The sequence below is a fragment of the Sinocyclocheilus grahami genome, unplaced genomic scaffold (assembly GCF_001515645.1).
Source record: "Sinocyclocheilus grahami isolate Dianchi unplaced genomic scaffold, SAMN03320097.WGS_v1.1 scaffold691.1, whole genome shotgun sequence".
NCBI lineage: Eukaryota > Metazoa > Chordata > Actinopteri > Cypriniformes > Cyprinidae > Sinocyclocheilus > Sinocyclocheilus grahami.
Genome location: NW_015505870.1, coordinates 189,638 through 209,657, shown reverse-complemented (window position 1 = coordinate 209,657; position 20,020 = coordinate 189,638). Strand labels below are relative to the sequence as shown.

General features: G+C 36.6%; 1 protein-coding gene across 1 annotated transcript in view; it reads right to left on the bottom strand.

The window, feature by feature from the left end:
- LOC107559540 (structural maintenance of chromosomes protein 3-like) overlaps window positions 1-18,865 on the bottom strand; it is a 24,779-nt gene extending 5,914 nt beyond the window's left edge. Inside the window, exons 1-24 of the mRNA XM_016243401.1 lie at window positions 18,644-18,865; window positions 18,015-18,090; window positions 16,929-16,967; window positions 16,762-16,829; window positions 16,476-16,547; window positions 16,320-16,399; window positions 16,151-16,229; window positions 14,099-14,113; window positions 13,759-13,932; window positions 13,527-13,607; window positions 11,985-12,149; window positions 9,338-9,459; window positions 8,638-8,851; window positions 7,580-7,683; window positions 7,213-7,312; window positions 6,110-6,270; window positions 5,871-6,012; window positions 5,401-5,551; window positions 5,149-5,301; window positions 4,246-4,397; window positions 3,978-4,136; window positions 1,822-1,929; window positions 1,636-1,744; window positions 1,292-1,539 (exon numbers count right to left, since the gene is read on the bottom strand). Coding sequence (XP_016098887.1) covers window positions 1,292-1,539; window positions 1,636-1,744; window positions 1,822-1,929; window positions 3,978-4,136; window positions 4,246-4,397; window positions 5,149-5,301; window positions 5,401-5,551; window positions 5,871-6,012; window positions 6,110-6,270; window positions 7,213-7,312; window positions 7,580-7,683; window positions 8,638-8,851; window positions 9,338-9,459; window positions 11,985-12,149; window positions 13,527-13,607; window positions 13,759-13,932; window positions 14,099-14,113; window positions 16,151-16,229; window positions 16,320-16,399; window positions 16,476-16,547; window positions 16,762-16,829; window positions 16,929-16,967; window positions 18,015-18,090; window positions 18,644-18,658 — 2,787 coding nt within the window. The 5' untranslated portion in view covers window positions 18,659-18,865. The remainder of the gene's footprint in view (window positions 1-1,291; window positions 1,540-1,635; window positions 1,745-1,821; window positions 1,930-3,977; window positions 4,137-4,245; window positions 4,398-5,148; window positions 5,302-5,400; window positions 5,552-5,870; window positions 6,013-6,109; window positions 6,271-7,212; window positions 7,313-7,579; window positions 7,684-8,637; window positions 8,852-9,337; window positions 9,460-11,984; window positions 12,150-13,526; window positions 13,608-13,758; window positions 13,933-14,098; window positions 14,114-16,150; window positions 16,230-16,319; window positions 16,400-16,475; window positions 16,548-16,761; window positions 16,830-16,928; window positions 16,968-18,014; window positions 18,091-18,643) is intronic.
- Window positions 18,866-20,020: the final 1,155 nt, after the last annotated feature.

Here is a 20,020-nt window from a genome sequence, read left to right as displayed (position 1 = left end):
AAGGGGGGGGGGGGGGAATTGCATAAGTGTACAAAGTTTCTTGAGGGAAAGAGAATATTTTGCATGTGAACATTTCAGGGGAATGTAAAAATTGTAAAAATTGACAAAATGTAAACTTTGTCATTTTGTAAAGATTTTTCTAAGTAAAAATGGCTAGTAAATGCAAAGGATTGCTCAATTTTTGAGCAACTGGAAAAATGTAAACAAATGCAAGGTTTCTTGGGGCAAAGAGAAGATTTTGCATATGAATGCAAAGTTTCTGAATGCTCAAGTTCTGAATGCTCAAGTTCTGCAAGCGAATGGAAAAAAACTAAATTGTGAGTGAACGCACAGTTTCTCAAGGTAAAAAAATCAATTTTGCGAGTAAATGCAAATTTTCTCAAGGGAATGTGACAATTTTGCGACCGAATGTAAAAACATTTTTGAGAGCAAATCTACAAATGTTCTGAGCAAACACAATTTCTAAGGGCCATTGTAGAACGTTTGCAAGCAAACAAACACTGAAACAGTTTCCATATAGTTTCCAATAGACTTACATCTCTTATTTTTTCAATCCCCATGTCCCCTTAGTAGTTCCACAGAATAAAACAGTAACAATCTGATCATAGATTAGGATCAGCTCCTAATTATCATTTTGCAATCTACAATTATATGTAAATTTCTTTCACACCGAAATAACTTAAATGCATGTTACGCCATAATTTCCACTATTGAACCTGCATGACAAAATTCCAGAAGATGGCTAAAAACAACACACACAGAAATGGCACAATTCAACCTCTCTCCTCAACTCCACGCACTCAAGTTCACCAAGAGAGGGTGAAAAAAAAAAAAAAAAAGCATGGGGTAATGAAGAATGAGTCACCTCTGTGTAGGAGGACTGACACACAATAGAGCCCCTGACTGGAGCGGTGGAGAGAAAGGAGGAAGATCAACTAAGACAGTGAATATGAGAGCCAGGTGGGAGGGCTGCGAGACTGGAGGGGGATGAGATGGAAAAGTAAAGCTAGACATGAGCCGAGAAGGAGGTAAAAGGCTTCTTCAAGGGTACCCCGTCATGTCGTGGTCTTCATACAATTAGGTAATACTTGTTTATGAGCTCATTTGCGAAAAGGAATTTTTTTTTTTTTTTTGAAGGAGAAGGAGAAGGAGAAGGAAAATACGATTTAATATCACTCTAAATGAGTCACAGGAAATTATACGGAACTTCACCATGAACTTTTGACTAAAGGGAAAATAAACTTGCATTTCAGTGCAAAAAAACAATAAGCTCCAGATATGGTTGCTGTACCTGTTTGAGCGTGAGCGTCTGGTACTTTTCAAAGGCCTCCTGCGGCAGGGAGCCCAGCTCGCGAATCTTCTTCATGCATTCCTCTTTCTTCTTCAGTAACATCCCCTGTCTGTTGGTCATCTTCTCCAGCTCCTTTGTGTCGTGATTGATGGCTTCGTTCTGATCCTTCTCGATGTTCTTCCAGCGCTCCATACTCTTCTGGTGGTCTTTTATTTCCACCTCCGTCTTATCGATGAGGGAGTCCAAATCTGAAAAATGAAATGACAAACAAAATGCAGACCAACAAAAGTAGTGCTTTTTAAGAAAGAAAAAAAAACAACAACGCTATTTGAGTCTTCACTCACCCTCAGATCGAGCCAAAGTGTCTTTTATGCGTTTATTAATGCCATCCAATTCTGACGTTGTGGCAGTGAGGACGGTTCCTCCTTCGGTTTCTCTCAGTTCATTCAATTCCTACACAAACACACACATTTTTAGTGCATTTAGTTCATAAAGCTTATATAAGTAAAAAGGAAAATCGGTATCATCACCTGCTCGACTTGGTCGAGACGTTTGCGCAGGTTCTCGTTGAGGTACGTCTCCACCCTGGTCATGATTCCCTCCAGCTTAATTCTCTCATTCAGCAGCTGTCTGTTGTCCTATAGCAAGAACATGACATGCATGAAAAACAAACAACTTTAATTGAGCCCAGACTGAAGGACCAAAAGCCACATGTTCAGGTTTAATCGTATTATAAAGGCAATGTAGACTAAAAACATAGCATGAGGCTTATGGCCACATGAATGCACATCTAAAGAAATAAATGAAACTAGTATGCATATGCTTAAATGCTAAGCCTGTCTGAGAATACAAAAGCACACAAATTAGCAAACCAAATTGAAGGGCATATAAAAATAACAGGCTAATGATGTGGGCCGGTTATACAACATTTAAAGTAGCTTTGCAATTGTCTGCTGTATGTGTGTCGTGCTGGAGGTGGTAAAAAGCTGCAGCTGTAGTTTCAGTGCCAATTCACTGCAACTTCACTAATCAAATTGGAACTGATGACAAGGTTTTGCCATTTTTGTTCACATCCGATGGTCAGTGAACAGTCCATGTTGCCATCTGTACCTGCTGGTAGGGCCAGGCAATTCATCATTTTGTTTTCAAATATGTTTTGAGCAATAATAGAGATAAACGATTGTTGTTGATGTAATGTGTTATATTTTTAAAAAAATTATGCGTGTGTGTGTGTGTGTGTCTTGTGAAGACTTACAGAAAATGTTTGACCTCTGTCATTGCCAACAAAGGGTATATAACATAGTATTGAGATGAAATTTTGTTATTGACCAAATACTTGTTTTCCACCATAATTTGCAAATAAATTCTTTAAAAATCCTACAATGTGATTTTCTGGATTTTTTTTCTCATTTTGTCTCTCATAGTTGAGGTATACCTATGATGAAAATTACAGGCCTCTCTCATCTTTTTAAGTGGGAGAACTTGCACAATTGGTGGCTGACTAAATACTTTTTTCCCCACTGTACATATATTCTTTAGGGCTTGAATTTCGGCACGGGATTGCTGGTATTGCGCATAATTCTACTCATTCCCGCAGGTTCCACACTTATAAAACAGGAAATTCCCGCAAACACTGACGGCATCTATCATTTGCATGTTTTTAAGTCTTACCAGTTTAAACAATCAAGTGACTTCAAACCATTCAAGCGCAAGCAGACGTGAAAGAGAACTTAATATAATGAACTTAATACAGGCAATAGAGTACTCACACGCTCTCTGAGAGACTGTTTTCTGTGCGCTCACACTTAAAGTGCTCACATACAGCCATCTCTGATACAGCGCGTGACTACAGAATTGAGTTTTTTTTGGTGCCAAAAATACATAGAAAATTGTCAAAATGCCTGTCTTGGCAAGTATTCATGTAAACACAGCCGGTTATATATCAAGTGAATGTAAACAGTTGAGAAACAAACCGCACGTGTAACAGTATATTAGATCCATGCGTTAGATCTTAAAGAGACAGTAGCCTAAATAAACCTGCTGTTTCTATCATTAGTGTTTATTTATAGAGTCAAGACTATCTACCAGTGTTATTTTACAGTTAAATAGATTATTGAATTTCTGTACCTGAATATTACTGTTAGACCAACCTGAAAAACTTAAAGCACTGTTTATTTAATTAGTATCTTGGTTTTGTATTTGTTTGTGCTATTGCTTGTCATTTATTTGTTATTTTATTACTGACCGTTTTCGTGTCTTTAGTTAAAACAAATTAAATTCAGAGTTTGAAATCAAAGTTCCTTGTGCTGTATGCAAGTTGTTTCGCAACAAAATTAGACCATAGCACTACCTAGAGTTGTGCACTTTCCAATTTTTGTATCTTCCTAACAATATATATAGACATATAATTAAAAATTGTAATACACAAATACATTGAATGATGAAAAATTTAGGTCAGATGATTGTAATTTAAAAATATCTAATTATTATTTTATATGCATGTTCTTTTTTCATTAATTTTTTATTTGTCATTTTATTATTTTTACATTTTATATTTCGAGGAAATATGCTGTTAAAAAGACAGGTTTTAAAAAGATATTAAATAAATTCATGATGTTTTCAAAGTCCTTATGTAAAGTGGTAAATAATTGACTAAATTATATTTGTGTTAATTGTATTGTTGAACCTGTTGCAGCTGTCTGATCTCGTCGTTGAGGTCGTCCACCCTGCGTTGGTCCTCTAAACTGAGCTGAGAGAGCAGGTCCGTTCCCAGCTCTGCCTTCAGAGACTCCCGCGTGCTCTCCATGGCATGCAGACTGGCCTCCAGACTCTGAAGACTGCGTTGCTGGGGGAAACATCAGAGAAACCAAATTAAAGACTTGGTACACAAATAATATAACAGTAAATAATAGCAGTTCTGGTATTAATGGCTGAAATACAGTAGCATAGGTTACCTTGGGCATAAATGTTTTCTCTGACTGCTGTCTCTTCTCCTTTAGCATCTTCATCTCAGACAGTATACTGTCTCTGGATGCCTTGAACTTCCTCTGCTGGGTCTCAATTTGCTGCATCTGATTCATCAGCTGGTCAATTTCGTTATTGATGCGTGAAGAACTGAGTTAAGGAGCAGACTTGTGATCCATTTTAATTCTGGAAAGCTCCCTCACTTGAGCTTATCGGCTTCTTGCTTATATGTTTTAGTATTAATTCATATTAATTCGCTTTCATGTGTCTATTTATTTTTCCATTTATCTTTATTTCAAAGAGCTTCCAAGACAACATTTCAAATTTTTATCTAATATTTATATTTTATTTTAGCTTTATTTCAATTAACAAAAATCATTAAGTTTTAGTTAAGAATAACAATACTTGCTTCTTGAAATACTTGTATAATTAATATTCGATTGTACTAAATCCACTTATCTCAGCTGTGCAAATACTTGACAAGCTGTTGAATACTTTTATTCGGCCTGTTTTTGCTGAAGCTGAGAAAATTATTACGTCATCATTTTAATTCTGAATTAGTCACAGAGTATGAGCCACACAAAGCCAAGTGAGATAATAAATTTACCCCAGCTTTAAATAAACACCACTCGAGGCCTTGACAGTCACGTCACGTCAATGTCTCATCCCTCTATTCACTAATATAACACCACGTGTGCAGCTCTCACATGACCGCATACACGTTAATAACTAGCTGACTCATTCCGCGATCCTCTGTGACCTTGTGTCATCAAAGCCGAATATACCATAATGCTCTACTGGCCAAGACACACACCATTAGGACTCAATCAATTTGATTTCACGCCACTGCGTCATAAGCAAGCCTGTGTGTGAGGCATAAATGAGGAGGATATGTTCAATATTTCTACGCAGGTTTTCGTTGAGTTTGGCCTCCAGTTCTCCAAGTTCCTCCTCGGCCTTCCTCATGTCCTTCTGTAGCTCCAGACGGGACTTGCGTGTGTCGTAGTAGCCACCGGTCAGAGCCCCACGATGACTCACCTGATCACCTGATACACATACCAAAACAAGGATTTAGAATTAATTTGAAAATCAGGACTGAATAAAAAAAATAAAAAAAGTACACAAATGAGAACGCATCCGTTTACCCTCCAGTGTGATGCAGTCCATGGTGAAAGCTCGAGCCAGCTGAGTGGACACTTCCATGCTGCGGCAGATCAGCGTCTTCCCAAACACGTGTTTGAAAGCCTTGTCGAAGTTTGGACTGTAACGGAGCTTGCTAATCATGGGGATTGCATCCTACAGCAAGTGTAGAGAAGTAATTAGAGACTATTTGCATAGATTTGCGCTTAACAGAATAACAAAATTTAAATGCAGAAAAAAAGAAAATTAATGAGCTCGCAGAAGGTCGTAAAAAAGGAGCAGAATTTGAGCAGACTACATTATTTGAAAAGTATGGTATTTCGATGGAAGGTTGAGTTTTTGATAAAAAAATCATGAGCTCAAATTTTTCAAAAAATAAAACAATCAGATAAATTGTTCGCAAGATCAAAAAACATGCATTTAGAAAATTCAGCAGGGTGCATTTTAAATGTCATGTTCAGTGGTGTAAGCTTACATTAGTCTCAGGGTAAGCGGTGTCCCTGACATCCAGTTTGCTGAGGGGCAGGAAGGTGACCTCTCCAGGCAAGTTCATCTTATTAAACTCCATTAGAATCTTGGTGCTCACTTCATCCGTTTCCACGATGTGGTAAAACAGCCTGAACAAACACCAGCACACACAACTCCATAACTATCAATGCACGAATGCAGGTCGACACCAAGCAGAAAACACTAATAATAAACAATGTGTCTGACCTGGTGCCAGCGGTCACCTCCACACAGGTGTAGAAAGCAGGTTCACACTCAAAGTTATTCATGATGATGCCGTGGTAACCGTTGATGAGATGTTGGCTGATGCCCTTCCGGCGGAAATGTTCCAATACTTTATTAATGCTGTCGATGCCATTCAAAATAGCCTAGAGAAAAAGCAAACAACAAGCAAAACATTGCGTTTCAAAGTTCATATTTTCATTTCAAGTCCAGATGACGGATCTGAAGTTATGATAATCTCACTTCATATACTGATGTATATTTTTGTAACGTGGGAGAGTTGCTAAAATTAGTGACTGACTCAGTCCATGAGAAACGATCCAGCGGCCAAATTGAGCTTAGGAGATATGGTTCAGTTCAGCCGGTACTCAGTGAACCGGAGTGGGCGGCATTTTTACATGATTTTAAATACATGCACACTGGTTACATATAATGAACTCTGTGGTAAGTTTGCATGATTAATCGCAATAAAACCTAAATAATGATATGGCTTAATGTGATTAACAAATCTCTGTGATTTAACTAAATAAAAATATTCACTGCATATTCAGAGTGAATGGCATTGTGTTCATTTACACACAAACCTTTCATGATACAGCGTTTTCAGTTTCTCAGATCAGCTCAGTTTTGGTTGCTAACAGCTTTTGTCAACAAAATAGACACTTTAAGGGCTCCTTGTAGTTTTTCCATGTTTAACATTTGAAATAGAAGAAATTAAAACAGCCATGAATATTAGTGATGTAAATATTTTGTACCATAAAAAAAGAAAAAAAAAATTAAAAGAAACTTGGCAAAACTGTGCAGACCAAAGGTCTGGGTCAAGAAAAGTCTTTAAATCTAAAAAAATACAATAATAAAACTAATAATAATACATCATTTTCCCAAAATTATGCAGCCCTATTCTAGGGTCATATTTTGAGAGTTAACAGAAAAGATCTTTCAAGGGTGTAGAACGATATGACATTTATGCAATATAATTATAAACAAATATTATATAAATAAAAATAATGCACAGATGACTCGTACACAATAAAATCAGCAATATTCATCAATGTGTTACAACACACAGGTCTGTTTTGGTTTCTAACCTTTCCGGTGGCTGCTCGCAGTAGCTGTTGTTTCTTCTCCAGCTCTTCTCGTTTGGCTGCCAGCGCCTGCTGTTCTGCGTTCTCCTCCCTCCACAGGTAGCTGCAGGAGGAGGGACACGGACACACCCATCAGCCCTGGCTCACAAATGTTATGCCTGGGTTCAGCGGGAGACCCTATTCTATAGCCCATCCGTCAAGCCTCATCGTGCTGTGAAACCTATGGCTCGTGGATTATTAATAACTAAAATGCCAGGTGAGGAGGGGAACGGTTCGTACAGGTAATAAGAAAGGGTGGGATGTTGGAAAAATGGACCAAAGCCAGACATTTTCCCATGATGCGTTGGGAATAGGAACAGGAGGATCTTACTTTCTCTCGCTCTGAAGTTCATCCTTTCGGTTCTTCACCTCATAGTACTTCTTATCCAGCTCCTCCACTCGAGTCTTCACTTCACTCAAGTCCTGGTCCAGTTTCTGTGGCCGAAATCAAAGTTGGGAAGAAATGTTAAAGGTTCAAAAACATCTTAAAGGAATAATTCACCCAAAATTTCACTCATCCTCAGGTCATCCAAGATTAGTTTGTTTCTTCATCAGACCAGATTTGGAGAAATGTATCATTACATCACATGTTCACCAATGGATCCTCTGCAGTGAATCGGTGCCTTCAGAAACAACTGATAAAACATCACAATAATCCACACCACTCCAGTCCATCAATTAACATCTTGAGAAGTGAAAAGATGTGTGACTGTAAGAAACAAATCCATCATTAAGGCGTTTCATTTTTTGGTCAGAAGTAACAGTTTAAAGTTAAAAGTCATAATCCATAACAACGCTTCTCCAGTGAAAAAATTCTGATCCCCTGTTGTCCTCTAAAAATACAACAGTAAAAATCTAAATACACCCACATACTTTTTAGAACCTTTTTGGACTGTTTGTCCTTGTAAACAGTGTTTGATTTGTGCATATTTCTCTCCTGATTCAGATAAGATGACTTTTTCACTGGGGAAAGCAAATATTATGGATTATAGACTATTTTTTTTAATCAAAAGCAACGGTTTGAAGTTAAAAGCGTCTTGATTTATTTGTTTCTTAAAAACAAACACATGTTCACTTCACAAGACAACTGATGGACTAGAGTGGTGTTGATTAGTTGTGGATTATTGTGATGTTTTTATCAGTTGTTTGCACTCATTCTGACGGCACCCATTTACTGCAGAGGAGCCATTGCTGAGCAAATGTAATGCTATATTTCTCCAAATCTCATGAAAAAACAAACTCATCTTCATCTTGGATGACCTTTTTTTTTTTAATCAATTTCTCAGTTTTGGGTGAACTAATGAATAAACGCTGGCCATAAAACTGGCGAAAGTTACATATCAATACCACGATAAGTTTTTAACTAGTCGAACGTAGCCCAAATCTTACATTGTACTGTTCCAGGTTTTTCTCTTTATTGGCTTCAGTGTCCTCCAGATCTTTGTGGATGGCAGCGATCTGCCGTTTCTTGTCATTGATGGCTTGATCCAGAGACTTCAGCTCTTTCTTGATCCATTTGTCCCTCTCTTCTTTAGAGGTGAACTGACTGCCTCGGCCCTGTTTGGCATACAGGTCTGTTCGCTCTTGTGTGGCTTGAGCCAGTCTGAAAAATGCAAACAAACACAACAAAACATACTTCAAGTATTCCTTAAACACATTAAAAACATTTATAAATGCACTTATCCTCCTACATACATTTAGTGAATAATTGTGGGAACATAAAAGGGATGGGACTTGATTTTATACACAAGGATTTGACTGGATCATGAAAAATGGGCAATCCAAATTCTTGACCATGCAATGAAAAAGAACAGCAAACCGTTTAAAAATAAATAAATACTGCCATTTTTATCAACTAAAAATCTATACAATTTGAACGTAGTATCAGAAGCAATAAACAAATTACAGTTTTGAAGGACTGTGACGTGAAGAACATTAACAAATTACAGGCATTTAAAAGGAGAACAAAAAGCAAGCCCTTCAATATGTCCCACCCCAACTTCCTGTTTGAATAGGAAGTACATCAACACAAAAAAAGAAGACTGGGTCCCACACTTCATGGGCCCTTTCAACACTTCAAAGAGTTTACCGGGAAATTCCTCGCTCCTCTCTTTCTTTCACAGCGTTAAATTTGGGTTCTGTTTCCTGCAGCTCCTTCTGTTTTTCTTCAATCTTCTCCAGAAGCTTCTGGCGCTCTTTGAGCAGCCGTTTCTGTTAGACAGGAAGCCAGAGGGGACAGAGTATTGAATCACAAATAGCGACATCAATTCTGGAGTCTCGCCTCTTTTTATAGAAAGCCTAAATAAATGTTGCGCAGATGTGTGAAGAGGTGTTCATATTTAAATGGAGAAGAGTAAACTGTGCACAAATAGGTGTGTAGATTCAGCGTCATGAGCAGAACAAAGGGGATCTCCATCCGAGCAAACCTACATTCACATTCAACAATCAAAGGGCAAATGACGCACTTTTGCCTCTCCTCCATAGGAAAACACACACATACTTGGCCAGGTGGGGCTAATCCCTCTCTAAGTCAAGCCGGGATGCAGGAGGGTCGACTGAAAGTGTGTATTTCACACATACAGGGATACACAAGCATTATGTGTGTGTTTGCGTCTGGCTACAAGCCCGGGCTGGAGTGAGCGTGTGTAGATAGTGACGCAGACGGAGACACTACAGACCCTCTGTTCACTAGTGCCTGCCAGCATTTCCTGCAGCTCTCTGGCTGTTAGTGTGCATTTATGAGTGTGTTTGCATTTGTGAGCATGTGTATCAAACTTGTGTGTTTGTGTATGTGAATTCAGTCACTACTTTATTTTTGCAGTGACCAATAAAGCAACCGCAATAAGGAAAAGCAAGCAGGTGCATATTTGTTAGAGGAAATAGGGTTTATACTTCTATGCAATCTTGTACGACATAAAGAGTAAAGTAAAAAAAATTGCACATTATTGAATTTAGGTCTTTTAAATAAGGCTGGGAGGGATTTGTTTGCCTTTTTTGGTGAAAGAAATGTACTTTTCAAGGCTCGAAATTGCGACCATTTTGGTCACATATGGTCCCGAAATTTAATCTGTGCGACCTCAAAATATATTTGGGAGCATTTGTGCGAGTGCATATAATTGTTGTCGTGCGACCTGTTTTAATTTCTCTAAAAACGTTCAGAGTATGTGCCTTCTGAGTGTTGATACGGTGACCTGTCTGCCGTTCTATGAAACGTTAGGCTACATAACCAATTAAACTTCATCTTTACATTCTTAACTTTAATGCAGATTTTAGATTGTTTAATATTAGCTGTCAATCACCCAGTCACTGCTTTCCGCTGTCAGGTGACAGGGAGCTAACTACCGGGGGGAATGAAAAAGGCTGAAGAAGAGAGAAAATGAAAAAAACACTGACAGATTTAATTTGTGAACCACCTAAAGTTACAAATAATGGTGCTGGTGATAGCGATCATGTGGTGAATGTTGATCCACCAGCCGAATAGAAGGCGTACAGTTTTCGGAGAGAATGGTTAAAGAATTCGAGTGGCTTCGCTATGAAAATGCACTGTGCTGTGTGCTCTATGCACTGCGTTCACTGTAAAGCCTGTGGGACGGAGTTTGCAGGTGACAGCGTTCGCCATCGAATCTACACATTTCGTAATTGTTTTACGATGTGCGGTTTGACATTATCGAGTAAATTGCAAAATCCAAACAAAACACACCTACAGAGAGTGCAAAAAATGGCTTTAAGGTAAAAATGACCATAAAAGGTAAAAATCTATTTAAACTTATTGGAAAAGATTCATTTCTGTCACTGCTGTGAACTGACCACCACACAGAATATGAATATTGAAAATTTTAGGAGTCAGCTGTCCACTGTAGTCCTTAAGATATCAGCACAGTAACACTATCAAATTATTGTTATCGATAATATCCCAGAAAATATTGCGATATAAGTTTTTGTCAATATCGCACACCCCTAGCTGCCAGCCATTCGGTGCAACTGGCAGCGCTGAATGGAAAATTTAACACTGCATACACCATCCTAACCCTCGCCAAAGAAGAACTTAACTTTAGGTTATCTACAAAAGAAATCTGTCAGTGTTCTTTTCACTTTCTCTCTTCTTCAGCCCTTTTTTTTCTCGCAGTAGTTAGCGGAAAGCGGTGACTGAGAGATTGACAGCTAATATGAACCAATACAAAATCTGCATTAAAGTTAAGAATGTAAGGATAAAATCTGTTAATATATCATTTGTAGTTGTGGTGTTCCTAAATTTTTGGTGAGTGCTCCCAAGTAAAAAAGTTAATTTCGAGCCCTGCTTTTATTCAACAAGGGTGCACTTTAAAGACATTTATAACGTTTCAAACATTTCTATTTGAAATAAATGCTGTTCTTTTAAACTTTCAAAGAATCCTGAAAAAAAATACATAAGTTTCCACAAAATTATGAAGCAGCATACTGTTTTCAACATTATCATAAGAAATGTTTCTTGAGCAGCAAATCAGAATATTAGAATGATTTCTGAAGGATCACAAGACACTGAAAACTGGAGTGATGATGCTGAAAAATTTAAAAAAAATCTTATTAAATGGTAGTGTAAAATCACCTTAAACTTTAATAAAATCTAAGCAATTTTTTCCCCCAAAAAGTAACTTTCTTTTTTCCAAGATGGCACTTCTTTGAAACGTGTGTGTTCAGTGCATATGTGTGCCTGTAGCGTGTGCATGTGTTTGTGTGTGAGCGTCTGCTAGTCGTACCCTCTGCTCGCTGTTTCCTGCCAGCTCGTCCTGCAGATCTTTGGCTTTGAGCTCCAGTTTGGTCCTCTGTTTGATCTGCTCCTGTCGCTCGGTGCTCAGCTGTTCTTTCTCCTCCTTCATGGCGGAGATTCGAGCCTTCAGCTCCCTCACCACACGCTCAGTCTCCTACAGAGACATTGAGGTTAGATAAGATTACACAATAGAAGCTGTTATATAACGTGCGAAGGCAGATTCTTGGTAAATCTTCACATTTTAATACTTTATTTTCAATTTCTTAAACACACTGGATGAAAGGTGAATTTGAAATCAAAACTAATCACTTTTACAATAAATGTTCCTGGTCTTCATTCATCAATGCATGCTAATCTAAAGGAAAAAATGTTTCCCTCCTAATACTTCTATAAAATAAACGGTTTCTGTTATTTGCGACGTGGGACTGCACAAGCTGGTTAAAGTGTAATCAACTGGACTGTTTACATTTTGAGAAGAAAATGTGAAATTCCCATGCAATACGTTTCATTATGATGTTAGACAGTCTGACGGTTGCTTGGACGTTGTTATATAGTTGCTAAAATGTTCTGAGTGTTTTAGCACTTTTCCAGAACAAGAAACATGCACAAGCATCAGTTATTAACACACTGATGATCAATGTTCCCTCAAATTTTTTTTCTTGCTGAGCAACTTTTTTCTATCGGGCGGACATTTTGGCCACCTGAACAAAAACATTCTTTATACCAGACCTGTTCAGCACACACACAAAAAAAGTGTGTAACTTTTAACTTTAATGTGCTATATTTGATTTGACCCTTGATGTAACTGAATGATGCATATTTTAGGTTACCTGAGATTTTTTTTACAGTGCCGTGTTACCAAGAAATTCTATTAAAAAGTTGTTGTTTTTTGACACAGAACTGTTCAATTCTTTAAAATAATATAATATCTGAAAAAATGAAGCAGATATTGCTCATGAATTCCCTTTTTGAAGTCAATTATTTAATAGGCTTATAATGTAATATAAAAATAAACTGAAGCATATAAACTGATAGAATAGAAAACAAAATGAAGCATTTAAACTGAGATCTGTGAAAAACATGTGAATCCCTTTGTAATAGTTTGCACACTACTACACTTGTGTGTGACTGTTAATGTCTCAAGAGTTTTGTTACCATTCTGTGCCCATCATCTGCTATTTCCAGCACTTAATCAAGACACTCTTCTTTAAAACGTGATGACATTTTATTTCACATGCCATTGTGCTTGCGTTGGCTCTCGTGTTGAGTTATTTTGTCTGCAGCCATTAAAGTATTCAATTTCTACAGCGACTCATTTGGCGCACATCATTCTCTTTCTATGAAACCTGTAAACCGCATTCAGAGTATCTAACTCTATAGAGATTTGCCCGAGCATTGCAATTATTTTGCATTTACCAGAATTCAATCAAATGACTTTCCCCACACGTCCTATGTGCAGCCTATTATTTCTTCCAATTATTATTTCTTCGCGTGCAGCTTAGAGGGAACATTGCTGATGAGCTCAGTTTACCTCCACTTTGTCTCGAGCATCTTGTTGAGCATCTCGCAGTTGTCTAGATTTGTCTCCACAGGTCTCTCTCTTAGAGGACAACTAGAGGAGAGAATCACAACATCTTTAAATAATAATGCTACAATAAAAACATCAGCAACAAAGCATTATACAGTGCTGAATGCTGATGTATTTTCTGTAATTGCCGAATTAGATCGAGAAAGTGATGACAAGTAAGAATTGATGTGTGTACCTCGTCCAATTTGGCCCGGGTTTCGTTGAGCTCCTGGTTATAGATGGTGTACTCCAGAGCTCTTCTCATTTTGTCCCACTTCTGGTACTGAGCCAGTTCCTCTTTCTCATCCTCCAGAGTGTGCAGACGTTCCTCAATGTACTTTAGCAGCTCATTAATCTTCTCTCGCTTGCCCTCTGTACACATACACGCAAGAACAAACTGCATGTCACAAACCTTTGACCATAAAAAACAACAACAGTACCATCTACAACCACAGTACAACCATCTACTGCAGTGTTTCCTGCACTGCTTTAGCAATTAATTAAAACAATTTAGTTTCACAAAATAATAAATGGACAAAAAGTTGATTGATCTATTTTCATGTTTCAGAAAATAAAATGAGTGCAACAAAGTGAGCCAACTCATTTAGAATGTGTAGCAATAGCATTAGCACCGCTTTAATCCCAAGAGCCACATTCTTGTTTGTAAATGAGCATTAATGTTATTGAAAGATTATGTTGCTTACTACAGTCCCAGAGGGCTGAAAAACAATGTTTTAGCTGCAATTTAAAGAGATGGTTCACTAGGGCTGGGCCAATAAACAATATCATATCGAATAGCAATGATATTTATGCTGATAACAATGATAAGCTCTGAACATTTTTACTCGATATGGATTAATCTAACAGCCAATTACACAGCAGAAATAAACGCGACAACAGCCAGTCACATGTACAGTCGCAGTCAAAAATACAAGCCCATTTCCTCGAAATGAGGAGGAAAAAATGTGTGGATGCGGTGACAAAAGTAAAAACAAAATCAAAGCTAACCTTGAGTTATCGTCCAAAGATGACGAAATTGTCGATAAAAATGTAGCATGAATCCAGTTATACAGGCTACTCATTTGAAGCGCGCCACAATGACCATTTATCTGCTCGGCTCAAAGCCCAAACAGCAGTGCAGCGCGAGCTTACTACAGCAGATGCATTTACTTGATCACGCGACACTAAACAGCAATGTGAGATCCAGTGAAAAGTGCTTGAATTCAGCGAAGAACACGACTATGTAATTTAAACTAGTTTAAAGCCAGATGAAACAGCGCTGAGAATCAGTGTGTGCAACAAAACAGTCGGAAGGCTTTCTACAAATCGCCATAATTTACCATGGATTTACTGTAGCAACACTAACTGTGGCAAAAATGTGGGATATTCATACAATGTTATTATATTATTAATGTAGATGTATTAAATGTATTAAAGGAGTAGCCTAATGGAATACAATTGCAGTAATTAATAGGGATGCACCGATATGAAAATTTTGGCCGATACCGATAACCGATTATTCTTTATTTTTGAAAGCCGATACCGATATGGTGGCCGATATATCGTGCATCCCTAGTAATTAAGCTATAGAATTTGTGCATTTATACTAAACGCATGGTTTAACTGTGGTTATCATGATCTAAATTTATGCTACTATGAACGACCAATGGTCAACTGTAATAAAACTCAAACAGTCAGAATATTTAAATTTTACCATTTAAAAAAAAGAGGTTGTTACAGTTTTTACTTATGTTACTATTTTTGTTAATGAAGATAAATTTACATCTGTATTCTAACTCAAGCTACTAGCCTACTACTGTCAACTGTCATATTATAGTCACATTATTAATATTGCAGCCTGCACTTCAAACTGTGCCAAAGATATGTGCCATCAAAGTCAAGCAACACAAACCTGTTAAATATAGTTGAAGCAATATCACCTGTTAGCGCAGGAAGAAACTTAAGAAATATTTTTTTTATTAAGGAAAAATGACTGGAAAAATGTAAATAATTCAAAAACGTGAAGTGTCTGTCATGTTCTTGACAAAGAGTAGCTTAAAACCACAATTAACGGTCTGGTTTCTACAAATTTTACTTAGGAGCAAAAATATGTCTTTAAATTTGAAATAAATAATGATTTGACATTTATCGTGATAACTAATCGATATGAAAATTTTTATTGTGATAATTTTTTTGGCCATATCGCCCAGCCCTATGGTTCACAAAAAAGAAACTTTTGCCATCTACCCATCCTCCACTTGTTCCAGACCTGTATGAGTTTCTTTCTTCTGTTGAACACAAAAGAAGATGTTTTGAAGAATGCTGGTAACCAAACAGTTGACGGGAGCCATTGACTTCCATAGTATATTTTCTCCATACTATGGCGCATCAGCATTCTTCAAAACATCTTCTTTTGTGTTCAACAGAAGAAAGAAACTCATACAGGTCTGGAACAAGTGGAGGATGGGTAAGCGACAATTTTCAGTTTTATATAAACTATGCCTTTAAGAGGTTTTAAATAAAATCATGAATACTTGTAACAACCCATTAATAAATCAATTGTCCCATGTCAAGGGACACTAGCGTACCTTTCCCTGCTTGACGATGTAGTAAGGGTTGCTGCGGGAGAAACCAGCACTCTCCAACAGGTTCATCACGTCGTTCTTACTAAAAACACAGAACACAATCCATTCAGCTATAGCTTTCAGCAGTCAAAGCTCTTCTGATATGTTACAGTTTTATGAGAACTAAACTTACGTGACCATCTTTTTGTCTAAGAAGTACTGATCTTTCTTTGCTCCGATGACACGGCGCAGAGACACCTCCTCTTTATCAATCTGAGAGTAATGAGGTCAAGTTACTCACCTGTTTTTACTTTAGTGCACGTCACAACATTTAAGATAAATTTCTTACCGGCAGCCTGTTGTCAGAGTTGTCGAATATAATTTCCACAAAGGCAGAAATGACTCGAGGACCAGTGCCTTCCTGAATATTACATAAAAATACATGGTTTAGCAGGGTTAGTGAAAATTATTTTTATATACAAAATTAAATAAACAAATAGAAAATAAGAAATAATCAAAAGGAAAATAAAATAAATAATCACACTTAATCAAATTCAATTTCATGAGTTTTTTTCTATTTTTTATTATTGAAATAGAATATAAACAAAATAATAATATAGAATAAAATAACTCACGTGAAGCAGAGCCAGACGCTGCTCTGGACGAAGATGACTGAACTCATCACTGAGTACAAACTGTATGGCTGATGGGGGAAAAAATTAAATTGCCCATCACAAACTATTCACCCGCACCGTCAGTCTTTTGAGGTATTAAATTACTTTTAAAAATAACTTTTACTTACCATAGAAGAAGTTACTCTTTCCTGATCCATTTCTTCCAACTGTGAAAATTAATGAAATGTAAAAAAAAATAAAATAAAATACATTTTAAAACTTTAAATATATACTTTTAAATAATATATTTCCCATTTACCATACTCCATTTCCATTACCTACTCCAACCCTCTACGCACACCTTGGCAATATAATCGCCATTGGCTAGTAAATTTTCTTGTTTACATGCCAGACTGATGTACTATTTTACACACACGTTTACTTAGCTATCTAAGTGGGGACATTACATAGACTTCTATTGGTTTTATATACAGATAGTTATACACTTTTAAACCTAAACCCACCCCTACCCCTCACAGAAAACTCTGTATTTTTACAATTTTAAAAGTAAAAAAAAAAACTTTTACTTAATTTTTATAACCATTTTAGAAATGAGGACATCCACAAATTGAGTTTTTTGCCGATTTTGTCAGGTTTTGCTCACTTTTGGGTACAAATTTGTCCACAAAATATGATTAAGTACACACACATATGATTCCACACAATCAGCTTATCTTTGTAAAATGGAACAGCTTCTTAAATAACTGAATGTGCACTCTTAACTTCAGCCAATCAAGCATTATATTATGATAATTAAGTACTATTTGATGATAGAACTAGTGATTAGAACTAAAACTTGGTAACCATGAATGAATGCATATTTGTCATAGCGCTCAGTCAGCGTGTTTATCGAGTGAAAATCTGTGTTGAACACCTCTCACACACATACTGGCGTGTAAAATCTAAGAATTTATTAGCCAATGGCTAAGGTTAGACATTATTTAGTCGCCCAGAGTAAGATTTAGACGCATATGCGAGTGATTTACTCGCAATGTAGAGGGTTGTACTCTTTTTCTACTTTTTACACTTAATTCCAACTTATTTTCTATTCTATTTTAGTACATTATAATCACAATTTTGTGTTATATTGTATTTTTTTATTCTAATAGTCTAGTTTTATTCTTTCTGGCTTTCTTATTTTTTATGTAACAAACAAAATTGATATATATCTCTCTCTCTCTCTCTCTCTCTCTGTGTGTGTGGGACAGTCTTACCTATAACATTGTGTTTGGAGCTGAAGGGATCAACCACAGTCTGATCTCTGTAGCTGCGAAACCCCTGAATAATAACCTGAAAGACACATTACACAAAATATCATATTAAATACTGTATAACGTCAAAATAGTGTTATAGTAATACAACCTGACAGAATGCTATTCATCCAAATATGCTCTAAAATATGAGTATAATCCAAACAAAAACGTACACAGAGATATGTATGTGTATGTACAACAGCAGTTTATGAATTATTTACATAATACATAACGCCGTATTAGTATTTACATGAGAAATAGCTATAATTTTATTTTCTACTAGTAGTTTGCTCACATCTGCACAGCAGCAGCAAATAAAAAGTTATCTTCAATCGGAAATGTTCAATATAAATGTTGCATTATACATTTTATCGCAATGTTTGAGGGGGGTTTGACAGCTAATGCTAAAGCTAATGCTAACTAAAGCTAAGGCCGTGTACTTCTCAAAAACTACAACCCAACATGCTCAAGATAAAGAAAAATGCGTTTTGTGCACATATGACATACGTGAATAAGTAGTTTAATCGCATAATTCAACATATAAATCATAATTTCACACGCAACGTGTGAGCCGCATCTCAGTCTCTTACCTGTTTAATGTACATGGCGGCTTATGCACACAACTCTCCTCAGAAACCAGCCGAATCAAACACCCTCCTCCTCTCAGAGAAGAAGGGTTAAGTGAAGATAAATATATCTGCACACCTGATAAATTTGCCCGATATTTACTCTTCTGTACTATCAAATTGTACCTTCCATCCCCTCACGAGACAGACATAACAGTCAAAATGGCGAAAGAGGCGGGACGAACGGACGAGTCTACTTGACTTTTTAGGGAGACTTATATGTATTGTTTATTATAAATGTTCAAAGGAATAGTAAATTGAGCTCAGGGACGTCATATATCAATACAAATCAATTACACTTATTAATAATTGATTGTTTAATGAGCTTCTTGCTGTTTCATTAGTTTAATATCCATTTCGTCTGCAACGCTACCCCTATTTCTGTTAGTTTAGTCCTTCGAGGTAGAGATTGGGCGCCAAGACAGCTGCTCTGTGTAATAAAAAGCATGCTGTGCTCTTTGATTTTTTTTACAGTAACTTAACCAACACTGCTAGTAACCAATGTTGATTAAGTTACTGTAAAAAAAAAAATTATTATTATTATTATTTGATAGGCTAACTACTAATTACTTTATAAATCCTGTATCAACCTGGACCAGTTGAACATAGATAGGATAGACATAAGCTGTTTTTTTTATTCTTTCACATAAATAATATAAAATTGCATAAATTATTCTTGAACTGACCGAAGTATGGGCCCAAGTTTACATTAAGAATGTACATTTTATAGTTACATTTTGGTGTTAAATTCACTATTGTTTTATATAGAATTGCGCTATACAGTCTAGTAACTGTAATTAAATGACATAAAAATTAAAAGTAATCCCTTACTTTACTTTTTCAAGGAAAAGTAATTGGTCAGTTTACTTCTGGATTCAGTCAGGTTTGGTGAATAGCAATTGCTGTTTGTGTGCCTGTATGCTTTCATGAAGCCCAACACACGTCTTTTGTCCAAAGAATGTGTTATCTTAATATTGTGCCACAAAAGCTTTTATTGCTAATTATTTTGTTGATGAATATATTCCTAAAGCATATTCAATGCAATTCAATGTGCTTTTTGCATTCCGAAACTCTGCTTTGTAGAGTCAATGTGTCTAGTGTGAATCCTAAATGGGAGTCTAAATAAATTTGAGTTGCTTTTGCATATAGTGTGAAGAAGGGATTATGTAAATTTCCGGTAATACATGTAAATATTTCTAAAGTATTTGTCACAGCAGAGGTCACTATTGTGTCTTTTTACTGTGGCGTAAACTCCTTAAATTTTTTTGTGAGGGCAAACATTTATAGTCTGTCAGTATAATAACAAAGGCATGAGGTGGTGGAATATTCTTGTTTTTTTGG